The sequence below is a fragment of the Tarenaya hassleriana genome, unplaced genomic scaffold (genome assembly GCF_000463585.1).
Source record: "Tarenaya hassleriana unplaced genomic scaffold, ASM46358v1 Cleome90, whole genome shotgun sequence".
NCBI lineage: Eukaryota > Viridiplantae > Streptophyta > Magnoliopsida > Brassicales > Cleomaceae > Tarenaya > Tarenaya hassleriana.
In genome coordinates this window covers 159608-183360 of record NW_010971390.1, presented here as the reverse complement: position 1 = coordinate 183360, position 23753 = coordinate 159608, and the positions used below count along the sequence as shown (strand labels likewise).

The 23753-nt window shown below is 36.5% G+C and overlaps 5 protein-coding genes, 1 long non-coding RNA gene and 1 pseudogene across 8 annotated transcripts in view; 3 read left to right on the top strand and 4 right to left on the bottom strand.

Moving 5' to 3' along the window:
* The first annotated feature begins 1230 nt into the window (after positions 1–1230).
* LOC104804591 lies at positions 1231–3540 on the top strand. Its single transcript, XR_770364.1, has 3 exons — positions 1231–2088; positions 2576–2945; positions 3020–3540. It is a non-coding gene; the product is annotated as an uncharacterized LOC104804591 (long non-coding RNA).
* A 1770-nt stretch (positions 3541–5310) lies between these two features.
* On the top strand, positions 5311–6193 carry LOC104804590. Its single transcript, XM_010528904.2, has one exon. It carries the CDS (start codon positions 5330–5332, stop codon positions 5915–5917), a length of 588 nt encoding a protein of 195 aa, XP_010527206.1. The 5' UTR covers positions 5311–5329; the 3' UTR covers positions 5918–6193.
* Positions 6194–8394: 2201 nt separating this feature from the next.
* On the top strand, positions 8395–9911 carry LOC104804589 (dolichol phosphate-mannose biosynthesis regulatory protein-like). 3 transcript variants are annotated; one of them, XM_019201428.1, is made up of 3 exons: positions 8395–8484; positions 9223–9378; positions 9504–9911. In XM_019201428.1, the coding sequence occupies exons 2-3, from the start codon at positions 9289–9291 to the stop codon at positions 9654–9656; spliced, it is 243 nt and encodes an 80-aa protein (XP_019056973.1). In that variant the 5' UTR covers positions 8395–8484; positions 9223–9288; the 3' UTR covers positions 9657–9911. The 3 variants fall into 3 exon arrangements, with proteins under 3 accessions (XP_019056973.1, XP_019056974.1, XP_019056975.1); XM_019201429.1 differs by having other exon boundaries at positions 8405–8484; positions 9235–9378; XM_019201430.1 differs by having other exon boundaries at positions 8413–8484; positions 9253–9378.
* LOC104804648 lies at positions 9385–20575 on the bottom strand (annotated as a pseudogene).
* Positions 13586–14461, bottom strand: LOC104804587. Its single transcript, XM_010528901.2, has one exon. It carries the CDS (start codon positions 14259–14261, stop codon positions 13788–13790), a length of 474 nt encoding a protein of 157 aa, XP_010527203.1. The 5' UTR covers positions 14262–14461; the 3' UTR covers positions 13586–13787.
* LOC109116279 (uncharacterized mitochondrial protein AtMg00810-like) lies at positions 14468–15000 on the bottom strand. The gene is made up of 3 exons (XM_019201427.1): positions 14953–15000; positions 14597–14821; positions 14468–14536 (listed from the first exon to the last, which is right to left on the bottom strand). The coding sequence occupies exons 1-3, from the start codon at positions 14983–14985 to the stop codon at positions 14468–14470; spliced, it is 327 nt and encodes a 108-aa protein (XP_019056972.1). The 5' UTR covers positions 14986–15000.
* A 2476-nt stretch (positions 20576–23051) lies between the features above and the next one.
* The window catches only part of LOC104804588 (heat stress transcription factor C-1-like), a 2127-nt gene continuing 1425 nt past the window's right edge, over positions 23052–23753 (bottom strand). Inside the window, exon 3 of the mRNA XM_010528903.2 lies at positions 23052–23738. Coding sequence (XP_010527205.1) covers positions 23271–23738 — 468 coding nt within the window. The 3' untranslated portion in view covers positions 23052–23270. The remainder of the gene's footprint in view (positions 23739–23753) is intronic.

Sequence of the window (23753 nt, the reverse complement as noted above, 5' to 3'; positions counted from 1 at the left end):
TGCTCGGCTTGAGGAGTGTTGGTGGTATGGGCTGCCATGGCTTCTCAGATTGGATCGAGCGTGTGTTAACACCTTGTGCTCTGATACCATATAAGGGTTGAAGAAGAGATTTTGTAATTGTGTAAAGCGGCACACTTTCATATTATATTGCTAGAGTTTATATACAAACATTGGAGTTAGGGATGGAACCCTAATGAAACAAAGGAAAGCTACAATCGTGGGATTTGATATTATCTCCAGATATACATATTGCTTTATAAATTCTACTAGTGGGGAGGAGGTGGTACATTTAATCGTGTGACTACAAGCTAAATAGCTAATGCAGTGATTATAAAAAAAGCAACCATGACATAAACTTGAAGCTTAAGTTAGTGAAAAGTAGGGTTGGGCGTTCCGGTTCGGTTCTTCATAACCGGACCGAACCGAACCGTTAAAACGGTATTTTTTCCGATCCGAAACCGTTATTATTTCCCGAACGGTACCATTTTTAGAGAACCGAATTTTTCTAGAACCGAACCGAACTGAACCGAACTTTAAAAATCCCGAAAAACCGAATATTTTTAAAGAAAATCTATCATTTTTTAATAAAATCCGGAACCGAACCGAACCGAACCGATACCGAAACCGAACCGAACCGAATACAATAAAAAAACCCGATTGGTACCTATTTTGTAAAACCGAAAGAACCGAACCGATTAATTCCGTCCCAAACCCGAACCGTTTTCCGAAACGCCACCACCAGTGGAAAGAGCATGTGATGGATTCCATCTTCACTGGCGGTCTAGATTGAGCCTTTCCAGCCAAATTCGAACCACTGCATATATTTATATAATTTACAAATACTATTTTGTCATATACTTATGCATTTGAAAAGAAAATAGAGATAATAATAAAATATATAAAATATCACAAATCAATGACATAAGAAAAATATGGGACGGCCAAAAGCACGATGTTCATGTGAATTACCATAAAAAAAAAGGTAGCTAAACAAAATCAACGGAATACAAAAATTAAACGACGAAAGATAACAGATCATACAAAAAATAAATGTGTATTTAAAATTCATTACCATAAGAAAATTTCCAATTTTGATGTCACATAGTTTATTATTCTGATTTGTAATTATTTCGTGTGATGATAATTTTGGTCCACCAGCCCGCAGAGGGTAAACCGGTAATTTCAAACGTACGGAAACCATTTTGAGAACCGAACCGAACGAGAGGGGGGAAATCCTTTGAAACCCATATTTTTTTTTGTCTGAAAAGGAAGGGTTTTTTTTCCATGGGTGTTGAAGGAGGTCCGAAGATGAACAGAGGAGGAGATCAACGGCTGAGATTGGCCAGACCCACCACAATCCACGGCCGTGCTCAGTCCGGCGACCTCCTGGGCTTGCGTAGGATGCTTAAAGACAGCCCTTCTCTTCTCAACGAGCGTAATCCCTTTGTGAAATCTCTCGCATTCGCTGCATTTCTCGAAGTTCCTTTCCTCCTGGGTTTGTTTAAACATCTATCCTGTGGATTGCTCGGCGTGAAATGGGAATCCGAAAAGTTTGGTTTTTGTGGTTTGTTTTGTCGAATTTGTAACGATTCGAGCTTAGGGTTGGGTTAGAATCGGGTAATTTGTCTTTGGTGTAGCTTGAGGTTTGGAAACTGGTCGTAAAGCTTGAGTTTTCCGGCAATGTGAATCGCATGCTTTCAGAAATGATTCTGACTTATAGATATGGCGTGTTGTAGAAATCCATCTGGAAAATTTCCTGTCCAGATTCTTGGTTTCCCGTAGATTCTGCCTGAATTTGAGAGAAACCATATCTATGTGCTCAGTAAAGCATTCTGTTGGCAAGAGTTTTGTCCTTTTCACTATGTTTGCTGCAACTGGTTTGATTTGAATGCAGACGTCTCCAGACACCGTTTCATGTTTCTGCCTGTAATGGCGAGGTCGATATATCGTCAAGTATTTCGCTTGATTGACCGATGTTCTTCAGTATGGTGAAGCTCCATTGGACATGGCAGCCAAGAACTGATGCAATGAAGCTGCAAACCTGCTTCTTGTCCATGGATTTGGTGCTCTTGTCAAGCCAAACCAAGTGTATGTTCCCTTTTCTTTGTTTATATCTTCCTTTTTTTCAGTACACGAGTTTCGGTTTTAGATGTTGAGCTTAAGAAGAGAATAATCGATGCATAAGCCTCTTTGGATCGGTTTCTTTTGCACAGAACGGTATGACACCGTTACACCTTGCTGTTTGGTACTCAGTAAGCTCCCAAAGGCATCTCAACTGTTGAAACACTGCTCGAGAAAATGCTGATTGAAGTGCAAAAGGCAATGCACGTTCTCTCTCTCGATGATTTTGGTGGTTGTCTTTTTTTAGTTACTTTTGAAGTCTAGAGAGAATTCGGAAAAAAAATGGAATATGAAATGTTCTGTGTTGTATTGATTCAAATGTAATTAAGGGTGTTTATACAACTTCGATATGTTATACCGAACCAAACCAAGTTTTACAGGATTAAACCGGTTATCTTCTCTACTAGTTACCTATATACTTGAGAGTGATGACCTTGGGATTTCTCATTTGCAGGAAGCTATGAGTCCATTAGACCATCTACCTCAAGGACCAGGAAGTAACAAATTGAGAGAAAGAAAAACGAGCCATAGTAGCTTGTGGTGAGACAAAATCTAAAATGCATCTACTTGAGAACGAGTTATCGAATATTGTCGGGTTAAGTGAGTTGAAGGTGCATCCACATCAGGAAATGGGCTAAAGGGATGATTTTACACAAGAAAAACAGTAGAGCTCTAGGGCTAAAACCATGGTAAAAAAAACTCGAGTTCTAGGAAAGTTGCTTCACATGGTTGGACTTTTACCGACCGATAAGGTAACAGAAGTGCGACGCACAGATTTGGTCGGTGAATTTGTCCGTCACACAGGGACAAAGACCAGGAAAAAGGTGACAATTTCATTCAGACAAATTATCCAGAGAGATTAGCTTGAAGAAAACTGAATCTTTACGCTTGTAAACAGATCCAAGAAGCCGAAGGAGGGATAATGTTTATGGATGAAGCATACCGGTAAATCCCCCATGCGGAAGGCAAGGTGATGACACAGACTATGGTCTAGAAGCCCTAGAAGAGATAATGTTGTTAATGGACACGGGGGAAAGTGAGCAAATGTAACGAGTGATTGCATCAAACGAGGGGTTCTGCAGAAGGGTCTCGATGACTTCAGCTCCAAGGAACTGGCGAAGCTACTGCACATGAAGATGAACAACCAGACTGAAGCAAACCCAGTTCATGGTTTCACTGGAGGATATAGAGCTGATCTTCGGGAATTCTGCAGGAGGGCCTCTAGTTATGTTCCTCCTCCACCCTCAGGAATCTTGTGAAGAGACTCGAGAGAGGTTTGGTTTTTAAGATAATGGTCTCATCATCTCTTTGGTGATGACATTATATCATATTCTTTGTTCTTTGTCTGAAACGTTTTTTGGTAGCGAGCAATATTGTTTTGGTACTTTTCTATCCAAATGTTGCTAATTATCGAGAATATATATATATATATATATATATATATATATGTATATATATAATGTATGTTGGAAGTCTCAAATCCCTTCAATTATATGCATGCTTCTTCCCTCTATGTATCCTAGTATAATCAGTGATCCACTTTTTGGGAGTTAGTTTTTGAGATAAATCTCCTAATTTATATAAAGTTTTGTATTATTTTCTGTAAAATCTTTATTTTAAATTTATATTATTTTAATGTAGTGTGTATATATATATTCGTTTCTTTAGGATTTTTATATATTGGATCTTAATGTATATAAAATTGGTAAAATTGATCGATCAAAAATAGACTTTTGCGGATTCAACAATCTTACTCCATTCTCCAAAAGTAGATGTAAAGCAAAGATACTCCCCCTTGTGTTTTTTAAGAAAAATAAAAGTCGAATAAAAAAATTCAATAAATTAAAAGAAGACGTAATGAACATGCATTATATAAAAAATACCCTTAATTTGTTATTTCTACTTCAACACCTATCTTTGTGATCATGTGACCAATGTAACCGAAATATAGTGTGGTCACATTTTGATTTTATCGATTATAACGTTAAATTTATGGTGATCACACTAATTCATTATGTTCATACCTTGTATATCTTACTAATCATTTGATTAAAATATCATAAATTTAACGTTATGAACAATGAGATCAATATGTAACCACACTATATTTCGGTCACATTTGTCACATGGTCACAAAGGTAGATCTTGAAGTATAAATAGCAAAGTAAGGATATTTTTGATAATGGCCCTAATGAACAGGTAACTATAAACTCTAGAACACATTTACTTATTGATATTCTATTATAAGATTTCTTTCTTATCCAAAACATCAAATGAACACTGATGATTGTATATTCCGAATTTTTTTTTTTTTAAAAAAAAGAGATTTTATCAAATAAAAGCCGAAGCAAAAGTAATTTTAACTTGGCTTTTTCAAAATTTTTAATCAACCAAATCGAAATCCTATTTTTCTATCTTTTGTATTATAGATAACATGTCTGTTTTGGGAGATATTAATTAATTTATATGATTCGGATTTACAATAATGTATTAATGTTGCAATTTTCATGTATATAATATTATGTGTGAAATTTTAAATCCTCGTGGCATCCAAGGAAGTGAACAAACGGACAGAACGGAGCGTCTCAAGACCAAAAAGGTAACCATCCAAAGATGAAAACAATCATGGTGACAGATTGTTAATTGTTATTAATTAGTCATTATTAACAAAAGTGATTAGTCGAATTTGATTAAGACTCTGTTTGCTTTCATTTATAACAAAAATTTTTAAATGTTTGAAAAAAAAGAAAAACTTCTGTCAATTAATTAATAACTAAATGTAGTTTCCCCAAAAAATGTATGTTTCAAAATAACAATAGCTTGTATCCTCATATATTACCGGTTCTTTCTTTTTTGTTAATTAACTAATAATTAAACAATAATTAAGGCGCCATTTTAGACCATGTTTGTCGTCCGGTTTAGGCTTGTATTAAGTTAAACCAAGTTTTAATCTTTTATATATAGAGAGAGAAAAAAGGTTTAAACATAGGATTTTATTCTTCATCCATATGTTCAATTCCATATAATATATATTTATACACACACACACACATATATATATATATATATATCCTTCCACAATCCACATCACTTGTTGGTAGAGGCAAAAGCTTTACGTAGACAAACCACCAAACTCCAAGAAGAAGACAGAAACAATAAGAGAAATCTATCTCTCTCAATCTACAAAGAAGAAGAAGAAGAAGGGAAGATGGTGTTTAGAAGCTCCATAACCAACACAAGAAGGTTCTTCCAAAAAACCCTAGAAAACTTCAAGTCATTCTTCTCCAATGGCTACCAAAAACTACCCAAAAGCCCTAACGACACCTCCATTACTACTAAACCATGCAAAGACCTCACATTCTACAACAACAACAGCAAAGCCCATAACCCAAACATCATCATCCCATCATCACCATCACCGCCATCATCATCATCGTCATTGCGCAATAAGCAGCTTCTTGCAAAACCCAGAACTCCTGCAACTCCCAAGCAACAGGGAAGACCAGACCATGAACAGAAAACACTCTACTCCAAACCCAAGATTCAGATCGTTCGAGAGAAGCTGAAGGAGTTAGAGACAGTGATCGGTGTAATGACCGATACAGATCATGTTTCAGATGTTCAAGAGTTTCTGCATTACTATTCTCGTCTGCGTTGTCCTGCTTATATCGATATCGTCGAACAGTTCTTCATGGAGATGTACTCTGAGTTCTTCTTGGTCCCCCAGCTCGAGCCGCCGATAACCGCCGTCCATTCACGGCGGAGGAAGACGGTGGTTGGATCGAGCCGCCGTTAAAAACTCTAATTGCGAGTTTAGTTCTGTGTAACGACTCTCTCTCATGATTGATTAGTTTTTCTTGCTGATTAGAGAGTTTGACATGGTCGTGTTTTAACCAAAAAAAAAAAAAAAAAGACATGGTCGTGTTTGATGGTTTGTTCTTGAGATTCTTAGGGAGTTCATGTCTGAAAATTTTATTTGGCCTTGTCGGTTTCGTGTGATTGTGTTAATGTTTCATTGTCATTTGTTCAATGAATTAACTAATAATGAAATCCGAGATTTCTCCTTGCAGAAACCGAGATTTACAAGCATGAATGAAATGCTACAATTGTGGTATCGAATTAGCTAGTTACTACTGAAGTTTTGTTCAAACACTTACGCATGGATCCCTTAGATTTTGTATATCTATTTCAACTTTTGTAACAGATTTGATAATTTTTTGCCGTAAGGAATACAACAAGCACATTTTATCCAAAAAAAAACTAATGATGTTGTTCATTATTGAAAAATAACACTTACATTGTAAATTAACTCGGAAATGCAAAAAATTCACATGGACATGGAGTGTAATTTTGTATTATGAGGCCGATTTCTCCATTACTGGTATATTCAAATCCCAAGCAACACTAAATTATCAATGATCTACATTTATGGATAACTGTGTAAAATGGGTGGGTCTAGCAGGTTTCTGGGTGAGTTTGATTCGGGTCTAGGTGTTTCTAGGTATGTGGACTAGAGCCCAATCCTATAGGGTTTCGGGTGATTCAGATCGAGTTTCGGGTTTTTTCTATTTAATAAAAAAATAAATATTAATGTATAATAATAATAATATTGAGTTATTTAGCATTTTTTTTAAAAATAAATAATAGCAAATTTACATTTTCATCAATTACAATTAAAAACTTTTAAATCTAAAAAATGATCATGTAAACTTTAAAATATATAAATTTATCTAATATTTTTAATATATATATATATAAGGGATAATTCCATTTAAAACCCTGTACTTTTCTCTCGTCGCAATTTAAACCCTGTACTTTTTTTTGATCCAAAAAAACATTGTACTTTTAAAAATTGGCAATTAAAACTCTATACTTTTAAAAATTTGCAAATAAAACCCTGAACGAAAAAATATATTATTTAATGCTGACATGGCATCCTAGTCATCTGCCACATCATCAATCCCTAATATTTAATAATATTAATTAATATAAAATAAAAATAAAATAATAAAAATAAAAATAAAATTTTAAAAATTATACACATACATATATAATGAAATGATATACATATATACACATATATAAACATATTTATATATATACACACATATATATAATACATATATATATATATGTTTTATATGCATATGTGGTATATGTATTTTTTTTCTAAAAATCATGCATATGTCCACATATATATATATATGATTTTTAGAAAAGCATGTATATATCACACATACATATAAAACATATTTATATATACATATATATATATATGTATTATATAGATATATATATAAATATGTTTTATGTATGTGTGATATATGATTTTTTTTCCTAAAAATCATACATATATATATAATGTTTTTTAGGGAAAAATACATATATAACACATACATATAAAACATATAATAATTATACACATATATAGATATATATGTATCATATGTATATATATGTATATATGTATATATAAATATATTTATATATGTATATAATTTTAAAATTTTTATAAACATGTTTATATATGTGTATAATTTTATGAATATATATAATTTTTAAAATTTTATTTTTATTTTATATTAATTAATATTATTAAATATTAGGGATTGATGATGTGGCAGATGGCTAGGATGCCATGTCAGCATTAAATAATATTGTTTTTCGTTCAGGGTTTTATTTGCTAATTTTTAAAAGTATAGAGTTTTAATTGCCAATTTTTAAAAGTACAATGTTTTTTTGGATTAAAAAAAAGTACAGGGTTTAAATTGAGACGAGAGAAAAGTACAGGATTTTAAATGGAATTATCCCTATATATAATATAAAAGAGATGATATTTGGTATAATAAAAAATATAGAAAGAAAATTGATATAAAATTTAAAAATCAAAATTAAACTCATAAAATATTTTCATATATATATATATATATAAATCAAACTAAAATCTAATCAAATCATTCAATAATATATATAATATATTTATGATTTTAGAAAAAAAAATAATATTTAATTTTAGTATATATATTAACCAAACTGCTCTAAAATATATATATAACATACAAATAAAAGTTTAGGGGTTCGGGTTTAATTGGCACCCCTGATAAGGAAGAAAGAAGAACAAACAAACCGCATAAATCAAGCATACAACAGTGAAATGGTTTGCAAGAATTTAAATCCAAATAAAATTGGACCGACCCATAATAGCCCAATATGTTCATAAGCCCAATATGCTTAATGGATTAATTTGATACTTTTTGGATATCAATATTAAATTTTTAATTGAGGAAACATAAATCGCTGAACTCTGATCTCTCTCTCTCCTCTAAATCCCTCCGCCGCTGCGACCACCGTCGCCGTCTACCGGTAAAAAACTCTTCTCATTCTTCTCTCAGCACTTTCATTTTTTTGGCGCTTTGTTTTTTCAGATCTGGGTTTCCTTTTGTTGATGAAAATAACCGTGAATTTAGAAGACCCCTGAAATAAAGTTAAGATTTTTTGGGATTTTTTGTACAGAAATTAGGTTTTGTAGTGTTGTAATCGTTGAATTGGATAGGCATCGATTGGCCCATGTGTGTGGTTTTACTTGTTTTAGCTTCATACTTCGTAATCTCCAGACTCCGATTCATTTGCAACATTAACACAATTGCGCCAGCGTCTATTCATATAATTGGATGAGGCTTCTTCTTGATTCTGGATCAGGATCATGGATGATTTTCTTGTCTGTGTTCCACTCGTAAAGCAAGGAAAAGGATCTGTTTGTAGAACTAGAACCCTTTAGTGATGCTACATGTGGAAGAAGTTACTATTACCATCATAATTGCTTTTACAGTGATGAAGGTTGCTGCATTCTTGTTTATGTGCTTTTATGATCGATGTTGCTGCTCGACCGTTTAGAAATCTCGTATGCGTCTTTCTTTTGCCTGATTTTGACATGAAAGGTCAGGATTTAAGGTCTAGATCAATCCGGATTCTGAATTCAGAACCTCGAAATGATATCAATGTGGTCGGAGTTTGTGTTTTAGCCGCGTTTGAAACTTCATCTCGGCATATTTTGTTTCCTTGGATTCATATATCACTTCCCCGTTTGATTGTTTCTCTCAGTGGGTGTCTCAGATAATCTCTGGTTCTCAGATCAACTGAGTGTTGCTTCAAGTATCGGATACAAAAATGGAATTAGCTGATCGGGCAGTCGGGTTTCTATTGTCTTCCATCAGCTTATCCATATTCACTTACTATACTTTCTGGGTCATCATCCTGGTGAGAACCCCACACACCCCTCAACCATATTGCTTTACGACGATGAACATTCGTTTTTCGAATAACCCTTTCATCGTCTGTCGGTTGTCTGATGCAATCTCGTTTCTTCTGTGTAATCTTTGCAGCCGTTTGTAGATAGCGATCACTTCATCCACAAGTATTTCTTGCCCCAAGAGTATGCAATTCTGATACCCGTATTTGCAGGTGTGGTTCTCCTCTCCTTCCTCTGCATATTTATCGGGTTTGTGATTCTCAAATCGAAAAAGAAGAAGGCTTGATTCGAGTATTGAGTCCATCTCCACGGATTAGGGTTTCTTCTGGTTGTTTCTGCTTCAACTGTGACTGGCCACAGGCCATTGAACTTGAAATGGAGTGTTGATCTGTGAGAGAGACACCCTCATATGTTTGTAGGGAGTCCACTCTTCTTGTGAATGCAACCTTTCTTTTAACCTGTGATCATTGGGAACTAGCTACCTGATACATGGAGAACCAATTCCCATGCCCTTTGATTGAAAATTCCAATCTTTCACATATACCCATCTACTGCATATCTATAGATAGATATATGAGATTCTACAATGCAATATGGTTGGAAAGCTTATTTATTTCTACATTGTCACCACTTGCCCCCTCATTGTTGTGGTTTTGGTGGGATCATGTGGTGGTTTTTTTTCCCACATGGTAAAAAAAAAGGGTGAGGGCCAACATGATACTTTTATGTGAAATTGAATAAAAGATTCTTTTGAAAAGAATATCCATCTCAAAGATTCCTTTTTTTTTTGTCTCCATTGCCTTTGGCATTATAAGGAGAGGAGACCATTGAGGGGTTCTCTTCTTTTTCTTTGTATACTTCATAATGTATTTTGCATTAATGACATTCAGTTTTTTGGGTTGCAATAAACCCTCTAAATATTTTATATTCAAAAGATATAATGATTTACCCACCATGTTAGATAAACACTTTTTTTTTTCCATTGAAAACCCTAAACGCGTGAGGAGTTGAGTTATGCTTTCTAATCATTGAAACAAGTTCAACTTGCAATTTTTTTTTCCATTGGATATAATATGAATCCTATAAGAGGATCAATCAAAGTGAAATTAAATCGGACAGCTCATCGGAACAAGACAACAATGTATAATCTGATAATCAAAATGTGTATATATAGGTTATGGCCCTAAGCCCGCATAGTAAATGCTTGAATTTAGGGTACCAATTTTGGTCCGAAATCCGAATCTCAGTCCGAACCCACTAGAAAAATATCGGACTTCGGATCTAAATATATCGGTCTAAAAATATTCAATTTGGGTCGGATTCAAATCAAGTTCCGGATCGATTCGAAAGTTTGATTAAAAAAAATAAAAATCACTTTATAAAGAAGAAATTGAGTGGTCGATTCGATTGACACCCCTACTTGAATTGTAGTATACACTATATACATGCAAATCATGATTAATTAACTAACAATCTAATAAATAGTACGTACTAGTATTATACGACATTGTTATGGATGACATATAATTGGAGTTGGCTATTAATGCTGCCTAGTAACCAAGATAAAAACAAGTAATGGACCACGGGTAATAAAAGCTGTAAATTAAAATTAACTGTAATAACCCAAAAGAAAATGAAATACATTATATAATGGGAATTGGTCCATGTATGCACGTGAAACCGTACGGAATAAGCATGGCATGCAGCGAGGGTCCAATCGAACCTCGCAACACAACGCATTACTCGTAACATGCACGTTCCCTATGGACCAGGGGCGGACCTATGTATAAGGGAGTGGGGGCACGTGCCCCGTAGTCAATTTTTTTTTTATAAAAAATTTAAGTTAAGATTTTTATAAATTTTAATAAAAAGAGAACGATGTACCTCCATTTTCAACTATCTCACTTTTTTTAATCTATTTTCTTATTAAATTTGACTAATTTTTATATATAATTTTTTATGAATACCCCAATGGAAAACGTTTCTGGATCCGCCTATGGACCATTTTGGAATTTAGTCTTTTATTAATCATGCTTTGATTTTGCTTATACCACTTATCTCATATAACAATTCATCATACTCTTAATCTCCCAAAACAATGTTGGAAAACATCGTCATGTCGGCTGATGTTTCATATTAATTTCTAACCCTAGCTTATACACGGGCCTAATAAATAAGTATATTTTGTCTATTTATTATTTTCTAAATTTAAAATTGTTTTACACGTGATAATGATGCATATGAAGTTAAAAACATACTCAAAGGAAACCTAATATATTAATGTTACATTTGTTAATAATCCCCAATTCCGAAGTTTTTTTTTATAACTGAATGTTCTGGATCAAGATCCAGACTAATCTCAAGATTGGAAGTTAGCGATGTGATTTGAAATATACACCCCTCTTTCAAATTTGAGGTTCAAATTCGAACGAAACAAGCGTTTTTCGTCTCCTTTTCACCGGTTGATTTGGATCCAATTCTGAAGTTTGGTTAGTATATTACAATAGCATGATGTTGGTTAATTAGAATTTAGACCATATAAGGAATTACGTTATATTATATTAAACCTAACTCCGTGACAAAAACTAATTCATGGAATTAATGATCATCATACACACCCGTAGAAAACGGAATATATGGACGTTTACCCTAATTCTACCATATTTATTTCTTGAGTATAGTTTAGTCATGGGAAAGGATTTTCACTCGTCGATCCAATGTGAATCATATATACAATAAAAGATTAGAATATGGTTTCAAATTGTCGGCTCATAAAGGAAAATAATAAAGATATTGACAAAAAGAACAAAAGTAGAGCAATAAATTCGAAAACAACCTACACGAGAGGAATTAAGGAGACTATAAGAATTTTGGCGCATTATGCGGTTTCATGGGGGATCCGAAAATGGAAGAGGGTCCTTCCCCAAAGGCCATGAAAAGGGCCTTGCTGGTGGCTCTTCGTTGTGTGGATCCCGACGCTAACAAGCGCCCTAAGATGGGTCATATCATCCACATGCTCGAATCCGACGACTTGCTCTTACGCGATGTAATCCACCAAAACTTAGATATATATATATATATATATCGCATATTGTTATTAGCAGGCCAGCCATCATTTCTTCCCTGTTATAATCAGCGTTTTCACTCCAAGCAAGCACCAGCCATCATTTTTTTTTATAATCGGGTATCATGAGTCAAGATTCAGACTAATCCCAAAATTGGAAGTAAGCCATCTGATTGGAATTATACTCCCCTCTTCAATTTGAGGCTCGAACTCGAGACAGAACAAACGTTTTCCGGTTGAGCTACCCAAGTTAGATCAATATCTTATACTTGTTGAAACATTTGCTCATGTACGTATACTTATATTCAAGTTAGACTTGTATGGGGGAAACTCCCAGATCAGGTGGTTGGGAGCATGGGATAAAACCCATGAGGTGGGGGTTCGATTCCCCATCGCCTCACTTCCTCTGATCTGCTCGTCTGCCAGCCTCCGGACTGATTTACCACCCACGCGTGTGTTGCAGGATCATGCGCGTGGGCTTGGGGTTTATCCGGTCAGCATGCCCGAAGGATAGCAGTCGGGATTCCCCAATGCATAAAAAAAAGAAGTTAGATTTGTATGCATGACTTCACACATGAATACATATATTGCTCGCTTTTTTTAGTGTTAAAATTAGGTTGTTCATCATGTTTAACCTTGATGTGTCCACTTCTGATTTTGGCGAGAGTGCCCACATCCAAAACAGGAGTCTTTCGGATTTGTTCTTGAGTTCGAGAGGACCGAGTTTGGGTCGGATTAGGCCTAATTGAGTTGTGTCTCCAATTATCAACCTAGACACTATTAGCAAGAACCGATCTACCACTTGCATCGGTAACCACTTAAGCAGCCATATGGACAGCCGGAACGTCGATCTACCGAGAATTTCTTGCGGCAAACATGAACCTGCGCCATGTTTTGGAACTGGATTAGTCTATAGAGGGCGAAAAGAGTAATAAAGAAAAGATTTTTATTTGTCGGGAAAGAAAAACTGGTTGGTACAAGAACAAGAATTGATTCAAATGATCTTATATGATTACTGTATCCGCGAACAAAAATGAGAAAGCGAAAGAGCAAAAAGGAACATGGAATAAGATCACCACAAAGTAGTATAGGAAAAGAGATTGATTTCAGAATTTGATCAATGAAACTTTTGAGACTTATTTATTCAAAAACCTTCTGCTCCACATATATACAAAATCAGAGCAAGAAATAGGAAGAAGACGAAGACACAGTAAAAGGAAACAAAGGTATTTCATGGAAATTGAGATAATCAACAAAGGAAATGAGAAGAAAGAGAATCTCGCAGCGTAATATCTTCGATCATGGCTGAGGATTTTCGTCGGTGATTGCTCCAGTGAGAGTCAGTGGGATTAATCAATGCAATGATGTGTTTTGGGCTTCAAGGCCCACTCCATCCAAAGTTGGGCCATCGTTAAGGAGATTAGACAGCCCAAAGTGATTGGTACCAGCTTTGTCCATGTCTGAGTTCTCCTCATCGTGTGTATTTCCTCCAATATTCCCCCTCAAGCTAGGCGTGTAGAGATCGTACATGTCGAGCTTGCCAACGAGACAATGCAACACGTAGGTTGAGGTAGCCTTGGTGAAAATATCCGCCAATTGGTCACAACTCTTCATGTAGCTCAATGAAATGATATCTTGTAGAACTTTCTCGCGGACGAAGTGGTAGTCAACTTCGATGTGCTTCGTGCGTTCATGGAAGACCGGGTTGGTAGCAATGTGAATCGCGGCTTGGTTGTCACAATGAAGAGTAATTGGAGATGTTGAGTCACGTCCGAGTTCGCCTAAGAGTGTCTTGAGCCAAATGATCTCAGATGTTGTGTTAGCCATGGCACGATACTCTGCCTCGGCACTCGACCGCGCTACCACCGTTTGTTTTTTGCTTCGCCAAGTGACAAGATTCCCTCAACCGAAGGTGCAGTAGCCCATGGTAGACTTGAGATCACCTTTGTCTCCAGCCCAATCCGCATCACAGTAGCCAACAATTTCGGTATGGTTGTTTTTGTGCATCCAAATCCCTTTGCCTGGCGAGCCTTTCAGATAACATAGAATACGCTCCACCATATGCCAGTGTGAACGGTAGGTGCATGCATCCATTGACTCACCTGATGCACCGCAAAACTTAAGTCAGGTCTCGTAAGGGTAAGATAAATCAACTTACCTACCACTCGCCAGAAACGTTCGGTGTCCAAAAAGGGCGATGAATCTGATGCATCCTTGTAGTTAGTTTCTAGAAGTGTTCTTGCTGGCTTAGCCCCTATCTTTCCCGTATCTTGTAGTAGGTCCAATGTGTATTTCCGTTGAGAGAGGAATAGACCATTGTCGGAACGAGAGACTTCGATTCCAGGAAAGTATTTCAGCTCTCCGAGGTCTTTGATATCAAACGTGTCCTGCAAGTAAACTTTAGTAGCATCTATATCTTGAATAGAATCACCAGTCAAAATAATATCATCCACATAAATAAGTAAGATAACAATACCACCATCACACATACGGAAGAAAAGAGAGTGATCAACATTACTACGAGAGAAGCCAAAGGCAAGAAGGGCATCATGAAGCTTTTGGTACGAAGCACGAGGAGATTGTTTCAAACCATATATAGACTTCTTGAGCTTACACACGGTACCATGTGCAAGATGATAACCCGGAGGAGGTTTCATGTAGAGCTCTTCATCGAGTTCCCCCTGAAGAAAAGCATTTTTAACGTCCATCTGCCAAAGACACCAATTGAGATTAGTAGCAAGGGAAAAAATAACACGAACAGTAGATAATTTAGCCACGGGTGCAAAGGTCTCCGTATAATCTTCCCCGTATGTTTGTGTAAAACCCTTGGCGACAAGGCGAGCCTTATGGCATTCGATGCTTCCGTTACTCCTATATTTGATCTTAAAGCCGCTCTTTTGTCCTTCGGAAGAATAGCTGGTTCCCACGTCTTGTTTTTCTCCAAGGCAGCCAGTTCATCCGACATTGCAATCTGCCAAACCTCATGGTCCTTGGCTTCTTCATACGTTGCCGGTTCGAAGCCAAGATCAACTTGGCTAAGGAAAGCCTGTTCATGGTCAAAAACATTGGAAATAGAGTAATAATCATGAAGGGGATAGGTTACTGCAGTATGAACACGATCCGGCGCACCCTGCTGAATTTGCAGCAGTGCTTTCTGCTGTAGACGAACACTCCGACGAGGCATAGGAGGCTCAGGGGCCTGCATGACAGCACCAGGTTCGACCATGAGAGCATCCTCGGGAGCGGGGTGGACAGCCAACAGGAGGGTCGAGGGGCTCAAGAACCTGCATAACAACAACAGGGTCGGCCACGGTCGGTGCACATGGGTCAATCGCAGCTAGCTCGGGCGGAACTCAAGGGTGACAGGTGGAACGGAGTGTGTTGCAGCTGGTACAGGCTGATTTCCAGAATCCAACGATGCAGTAGGAGGGGAGTGAGAGGCATTCTGTCGACGAACAGAATCTAGAATATGAAGAAGGGTGGAATCATAGCTTGGTGAATAAGCTGTCAAAGATTCCAAGTCAAGCGAATCAGAAGGAGCAAAATATCCCTTGCTCTCGTCAAATCAAACATCGCGGGAGACGTAGATACGTCGAGACTCGGGGTGAAAGCACTTGAAGCCTTTCTGATCGGCGGAGTATCCAGCGAACATGCACTTAAGGCTCCTCGGTTCCAGCTTGTCCCGTTTGGAATCTGGAATCAAAACAAAACATACACATCCAAATACCCGTAAGTGATTCAAAGGTGGAAGATGTTGATTTAGAACTTCGAATGGAGACTTGTCAGAGAGATTCTTTATAGGCAATCGGTTGATAAGGTAGCATGCCATAGTAACCGCGTCACTCCAAAAACGTTTAGGAACATGTCGATGGAACATGATAGTCCGAGCCATATCCATAAGGTGACGATTCTTCCTCTCGGCCACACCATTTTGTTGCGACGTGTGTGGACATGTTGTTTGATGTTGGATATAGGGGTGAGCGTTTCGGGATTCGGTTCAAAATTTTAACGGTTCGGTTCGGGAACGGTTTATTCGGTATTATAAAATTTGTACCAAATTAGTACCGTATATTATTCGGTTCGGTTCGGTTCGGTTCGGTATTATGACGGTTCGGGACGGAACGGTACTAATAAATAAGTACCAAATAAGAACCGAAATAAAAACGGTTCGGAACGGTTCGGAACGGTTCATATAATTCATATAGTATAAAAATAAAAAAATCCAACATAATAATTTAGACAACAAAATAAAAATTTTAAATTTGATGTAACCGTAAAGAAATTTAACATAATAATTTTGAAATTTTCTATAAATATGATCAAAACTTTAAATTACGTTTTAAAAATCATATTATATATGTAGAAATCAATCTTTTTTTACCAATAAAATAAAATATCTGTAATATAAAAAAATAAATAAAAAAAGATAAAAATAAAATATTTATAAAGTAAAATATAGACAACTTACTATTAAATATAATCAAAATTAATAAAAATAAATAATTTATTGAACTTTGATAATGCTAAACAAAATAAATATCACTATTAATTATTATTAATAAATAAAATAAACATAAATCTAAATACATGACGTAAATAATTTATTAATACACTAAATTATCATAATTAATTATTAATATTAAATATTTTTTAATTAAAAAATAAAAATACCGAAATACCGTTCGGTATTTCCCGAACCGAACCGAACCATTTCCGAACCGTTCGGTATCTTAAATCTTGTACCGTTCGGTATTTTTATATAATACCGAACCGAACCGTTCCCGAATTAATCGGTTCGGTACGGTTCGGGACTAAATTCCCGAACCGAATTGTCCACCCCTAGTTGGATACCATGTTCAGAGATGAATGACTGAAAGTGGTGGCTGAGAAATTCTCTTCCATTGTCAGACCTAAAGATTTGTATCTTGGCATCAAAGTGGTTAGTCACATAAGCATAAAAATGTTTGAAAGCAACAAAGACATCCTTCTTGGATTTAAGCAAAGTAAGCCAAGTGAATTTAGATTTATCATCAATAAATGTCACAAAATATTTGTTATTATCACGCGAATAACAAGGAGTCGTCCAAACGTCCGAGTGAATAAACTCAAAACAATGATCATAAACTGTCTGTGATACTGGAAAATATAAATGACATTGTTTGCCTCGCAATGTTCATTGGACATAGTCTCATGCGGGAAAATTAAATGCATAACTTGAAAGTGTGGATGACCTAAGCGTGCATGCCAAATAGAAGAAAGTGCTACTTCGGAATGAAAGTTCGAGCGATCAAGGAGATAAAGGTTGTTCTTGAGAGTTCCTTTACCAAAATTGCTCCCGACTTAGTATCCTGAAAAACCACTTCATTAGCATCGAAAATAGCCTTACAGTTTAGATCAGACGTTAGCTTCGGAATGGATAATAGATTGATTTTAAAATCTGGCACGTAAAGGGCATTGATATTCCTGTCAAAGATGCGAACCGTGCCCTGACCACAAATGGGAGAGCTAATACCATTAGCTACAGACACAACGCCATGACGTTGTTCCAAGGAAGAAAATAGTTTTGAATCATGAAACATATGATTTGTAGCCCCCGAGTCAACAACAACAGAGGAATGTAAAGGAGATGCAGTATGAGAAATATTACCAGACTCGGAAGCAGATTGGATGAGCTGCTTCAGAGTTTTGTACTCTGCATCAGAGAACATGTCATGTGGTGGTGTTGCCAGAGCCCGATCTCGAACCTGATTGCCAGGATCCCGAAACTTCTACGGGCGAAGGTGTGGGTGAAGAACCCAACACTCTGCTTTGGTGTGACCTGCCTTCTTACAATGCTCACAGAAAAAAGAAGGCCTCTCCTTTGAAGGAAAGGATGTTTTTCTGAAATGAGCAAGTTCGGGCTTACCTTGGAAGAGGTTTCGGCCTGCCTCTTCCCGTTTAATGAGCATGCACACCTCATTGAGATACGGAAGTTCTGATTGTCGCAGAACATGGTGGACCAAGTCTCCATAGGTGCCGTCAAGTGAGAGAAGAAGTGTGTAAACTTTGTCATGTTCATTCCGCTGAGTGCTGACTGCAGAGTCTGTGCAGACCAGTCGGAGCTCATCTAGCTCAGCCCAGAGAGCGCTGAGGTCGCCGAGGAGTTTGTTGAATGGTTGACCACTTTGGTGGATGGCGTGCAGAGACTTTTTGATCTCATAAATCCTGCTCGAGTTTGAGAGATTGCCATAAACGCCTTCTAAAGTATCCCATAGATCTTTGGCAGTGTCTTTGTGGATATAAGTTGACAGAATCGATGCTTCCAGAGAGCTGTGGAGTAGAGACAACACCAATGGTCCTCTTGGAACCATGCAATCTCTTCAGCCGCTGTTTTAGGGACCTCCGTAACAGATCCATCGTCGGTCGTGACAGTCTTGGGGGCTGGAAGCTTGATGTGAGTCCAGAGAGCCTTACTGCACAAAGTCGTCTTGGCAGCCTTGGACCAAATCCCATAGTTGTTTCCTGTGAACTGAATCGGGATCAGTCGTGGTGCTGAGGAGGTATCCATGAAATCAAAAAACAAAACAAAAAATTAGGAGACTAAGAGATCGAAAAACTTCGGATCAACGCTTTGATACCATATAGGAAAAGAGATTGATTTCAGAATTTGATCAATGAAACTTTTGAGACTTATTTATTCAAAAACCTTATGTTCCACATATATACAAAATCAGAGAAAGAAAGAGGAAGCACAGTAAAAGGAAACAAAGGTATTTCATGGAAATTGAGATAATCAACAAAGGAAATGAGAAGAAAGAGAATCTCGCAGCGTAATATCTTCGATCATGGTAGAGGATTTTCGTCGGTGATTGCTCCAGTAAGAGTCGGTGGGATTAATCAAAGCAATGATGTGTTTTGGGCTTCAAGGCCCACTCCATCCAAAGTTGGGCCATCGTTAAGGAGATTAGGCAGCCCAAAGTGATTGGTACCAGCTTTGTCCACGTCCGAGTTCTCCTCATCGTGTGTATTTCCTCCGATAAGTAGCACTATAGTGAAAAATATGTAAAACCAATTGGTTAAAATCACAAAAGAAAATCAACAAACCAACAAACATACCCTAATTAAGATCCTCTAATTTATATATAAACTGAACCAAAACGAGTTTGTCGGTTACCTAATTGAACCCATAGGTCGTAACTAAAAGTTTCAGAAAAGAAAAACCTAAAAACATCGAACATGTATATATATATATATATGGTGGCTCTCTTTCCAGAAAGTAAGGATTGAATCCATGATTGTTTTCGCTTATACCGAGTTGCGAACCACGAGAGAGGCGAGAGCGTTGAAGTTGCAAAGATCTAAGAAAACCTCCATGCCGGAATTTCCACATCCGACAACCAAAACCTTCTTATCCCTAAACGTTTCACCACTCTTATAAGATCTCGCGTGAATCACTGTTCCATTGAAACCGTCCATTCCTTGAATCTCCGGCAATACCTCCTCCGCATTCTCCCCCGTCGCTGCCACCAACCACCGGGAAAAATACTTCGTCTCCTCTTTCTTCGGCCCCATCACCGCCTTCACCCTCCAAAACCCACGTCGCCGGTCAAATTCTGCCTTGACCACTGTCCTGTTAAGGACCGATTCGAGGCCAAACGGGTCAGCATAGGAGTGAAGATACGAGAGGAACTGTTGCTTTGAAGGGTATGTTGGGAAGTTTGAAGGGAAGGGCACCAATGGAAGCTCGCAGAATTGCTTCGGGAGGTGAAGACGGAGGCGGTCGTACGTTTTGAAATGCCAGAGCGAAGCAATGCAATTGGAATGCTCGAGAATCAAACTCGGAACTCCTTTGGCTTTCAGACAGGCCGCCACCCCGAGTCCAGACGGTCCGGCTCCGACAATGACCGGTCCGGGAACCCATATGCACCTTGTCGTCGGCGATCTTGGTGGTGGTTCGGTCATGTTGTCTGAGAAATTATACGGACCATGGACTCTTGCCTTCTGTTTCTTTGGAGTAGTCCATGAAAAACATCAAAAGATTTCTTTCTCTCTCTTTTTTCGTACTTGAGAGAGAGAGAGACGTAGGTTCTGAAACGAACACTTAGTGAAAAAAACCAAGCTCTTTAAAAAGCTTATGCGAAGAGATGCAAAGTGATGGAGTGAATCCGCATTGCGGATGACGAGAATTAGGGCAGGGAGGTATCCGTGTTTATATATTAGGTTGGCCAGTGGCATGTTGTGTAATTTATTTCGATTCATGTCCTTCTATTGGAATTTTCGCAAGATTAATAACTACCGTTAGCCAATGATTATAATTAATATTTACATTGAAAAACGCGTGCAAGTACCCCCACATACATTTATATTTTACTAAATTATTTCTTCAAAGTGGGGAAGTATGTATAATTCTTTTTTTTCTGTAAATTAGTAATGAGTATTTTTTTATGTAAATTAGTAATGAGTATTTTTTTTTTTAAATAAACTAGGCAAAGTGCAATTTAGTTTTTAATATTATTTTACACTTTAATATAATTACAAAAGGTTTAGTATTTTCTCTAATTTGTTAATTTTTAGCTCCGTCTCTCTCTCTCTTGGAATTATGAGTAAGGTGAATGTTATTATTTCGCTAAATTTCAGATATAATTGTAATTCGTAATCTAGGTGTGCACTTAATCATCTTCTTTCCTCCCAACCTTATTCGAGTTGTGCTAATTTCTGTTTATAATATTCAAAATCTTATTTCATCCAAATATAGAATAAATTTTGCTTTGGAGAAGGGAAAAACAACCTAAGAAACACGAGGACTAGGCTTTGGACATATACCCTTACATATTTAATATTTGGGGTATAAGTTTTTTTTTCAATTTCTTATTTTTTATTTCGTAAAAATTATATTCATCCAATGAAAGTTCCATTTTTTTAATACAAGTTCATTTTATTAAAAATATTTATTTAAAATTTTATGCTATTCATTTTTTTTATTTTTTTTAGGTTGATATTTGATTAATTTTGTTTTTAAAAATTATAATTCACTATGTTTTTAATTTTAAATATGGAATGATGAAAAGAAATCAATATATTGAGTTTAATTTTGGTTGCATATGATATCTAGAACAATCAAGGCCCAATTTAGATTTTTGTTGGGCCTAAAGCCTGATTATAGTGAAATAAATATTAGGCTTTAAATGGGCTTTTTTGATATTTTACTTTCACTAAGCAATGACTTTTCTTAATTTTTTTTTTTTATTAATGCCGTTCCCCTTAAATCACACTAATAATAATATCCAATGAGAATCTCGTATGTGGTTTAAGCTCAGTAGGACCGAAATTATAATTATTATATAAAATTTATTTGAATGACTTTAATAAACTATTTGGACCCATGTAGGAAAACGAATCCCATCTCGGATCAATTTCCATTTACTAACTAAAGATTGTTAACTCTAAAGCCGATTTCTAGATGGACATCTGCCCTTTTCTTGATGTATTTATGGTACATTATTTATTTATTTATTTTTTGGTAAAATAGTACATTATATATATACCTATATTTTATTATGCTATATATATATATATAGCTCTAGTCCCTATAAGAGACAAGGTTGCTTGGTTAATAATCAAAGAACATTTTTCCAATGAAAATCGAACACATAAAACGTACTAATTCATTATTCTATTAGGCCCCAAACCCAATAGCCAATTTTGAATAATTATATAGTTGAATAAAATATTTATTCACTCAATCGGGCGACGCGGGCAGTAGAAGAACCGCGTGTTGGATAGTATATTATATAACATTTTTTTTATATGGATTGAATTAAAAGTTTTATTAACAAATTTAGCAACAAAACATGGTCCTTAATTCGCCAAATCCTAAAGAGAATGACCTCCTCGTATTGGCGAGAGATATCTACTTTTGTTCGTATTTCATATTTTTATATTTAGTTTCCCCTTAACAAAACCCGACCTTTAGTATTATTAATGATAAATTTTAAAATATTATTTTATTAATATAAAAATTTTATATTATTTTTACATGTAATTCTATTTAACTATAATTTACGCAATTTGTCATCTCAATTTTTTTTTAATCATATGAAACCTTTATATATATATATATAATTATTTAGCGTCAATCCGTATGATAAAACCTCAAAATTATATGATTAATTAAATTTCCTTAAATTAAACAAAGAAATAGAAAAGATATCACGTGGAAGTTCCTCAGTGGAAACTCCACCGTAACGCCGTGTGCTTGAGTTCCAGAGAAATACTATTTCCTGCTACTGTCAATCCAATGAGTTTTATGCACCGTACACGTGGCAACTTTACCTGCTTATGTAGGACCCATCATTAAGCGGTTCGCTCTCCTTATGTCGACACGCGTCCTGGTCCGACCTGATGAGATATCTATTATCTACTTGGGAATTGTCAATTATACATTTATTTTTGGTTTTTTTGGTGATCTAATTCTTTTTGGCTTTTTTACTTGGGATTTTTCAATTACGAGATATTTATTTTATGGTTAATGCCAAGAAAATCAGAGTCGTACAGGCGTTTTAGAATTATTTTTATGGTCGTTTAAATAATAATCCCATATATTTTATTTAAAATGTATAGCCGATGAAAAATGTTACCAGCAGTAAAGCGTTCGACTGCGCTTTTTTTCCTCTTATTTCAGTGAGAGACATAACTGGAGAAATTAATGTCTGATTTTCTACAATCTATCTATCACTTGTTATCTTTTGCACAAGTACAAAGATAAAAAAAATAATTATTATAAAAAAAAGGAAAAGGAAAAGAAAAAGACGGAGAACCGAAGATAATAAAAAAAAAATCGTGAAAAACTGAATAAAGCTAAAAACCACTTCCAAACAAAGAAAATGGATAAGGCAGCGGTGGAGGACTCGACTCTACAGCGCCTCCAAACGTCGCCGTCTCTCCATACCTCATCTGCCACGTCATGTTCCCTCCGCCGCCGTCATCGCCGTTTACGCTCTCCGGCAACGATAACGTCGACGAAGTCGAGGTCGACGAGGATGTCGAGACAAGGTACATGTCAGCACATCCCTCGAAATCGCCGAACTGCCCATTCATCTCGGTCGGGACAACCCACCCGACGGAATTCTCCGGCGAGGATGACTGCGTCGGAGACATCACACCCTCCTCCGATTTCACCGGCGATATCATCAGCCGCTGCTTCTTTCCCGGGAATTCATGGCCGTCTCCTTCGCCGGCGATCTGGTTTTTCCAATGGTCCTTGTCGGGCGTCATACGCGGCAAGAGGTCGGGGGCGTCGACGACCCTGTAGGGGAAAGCCATCATCTGGCTCGGCCCGCC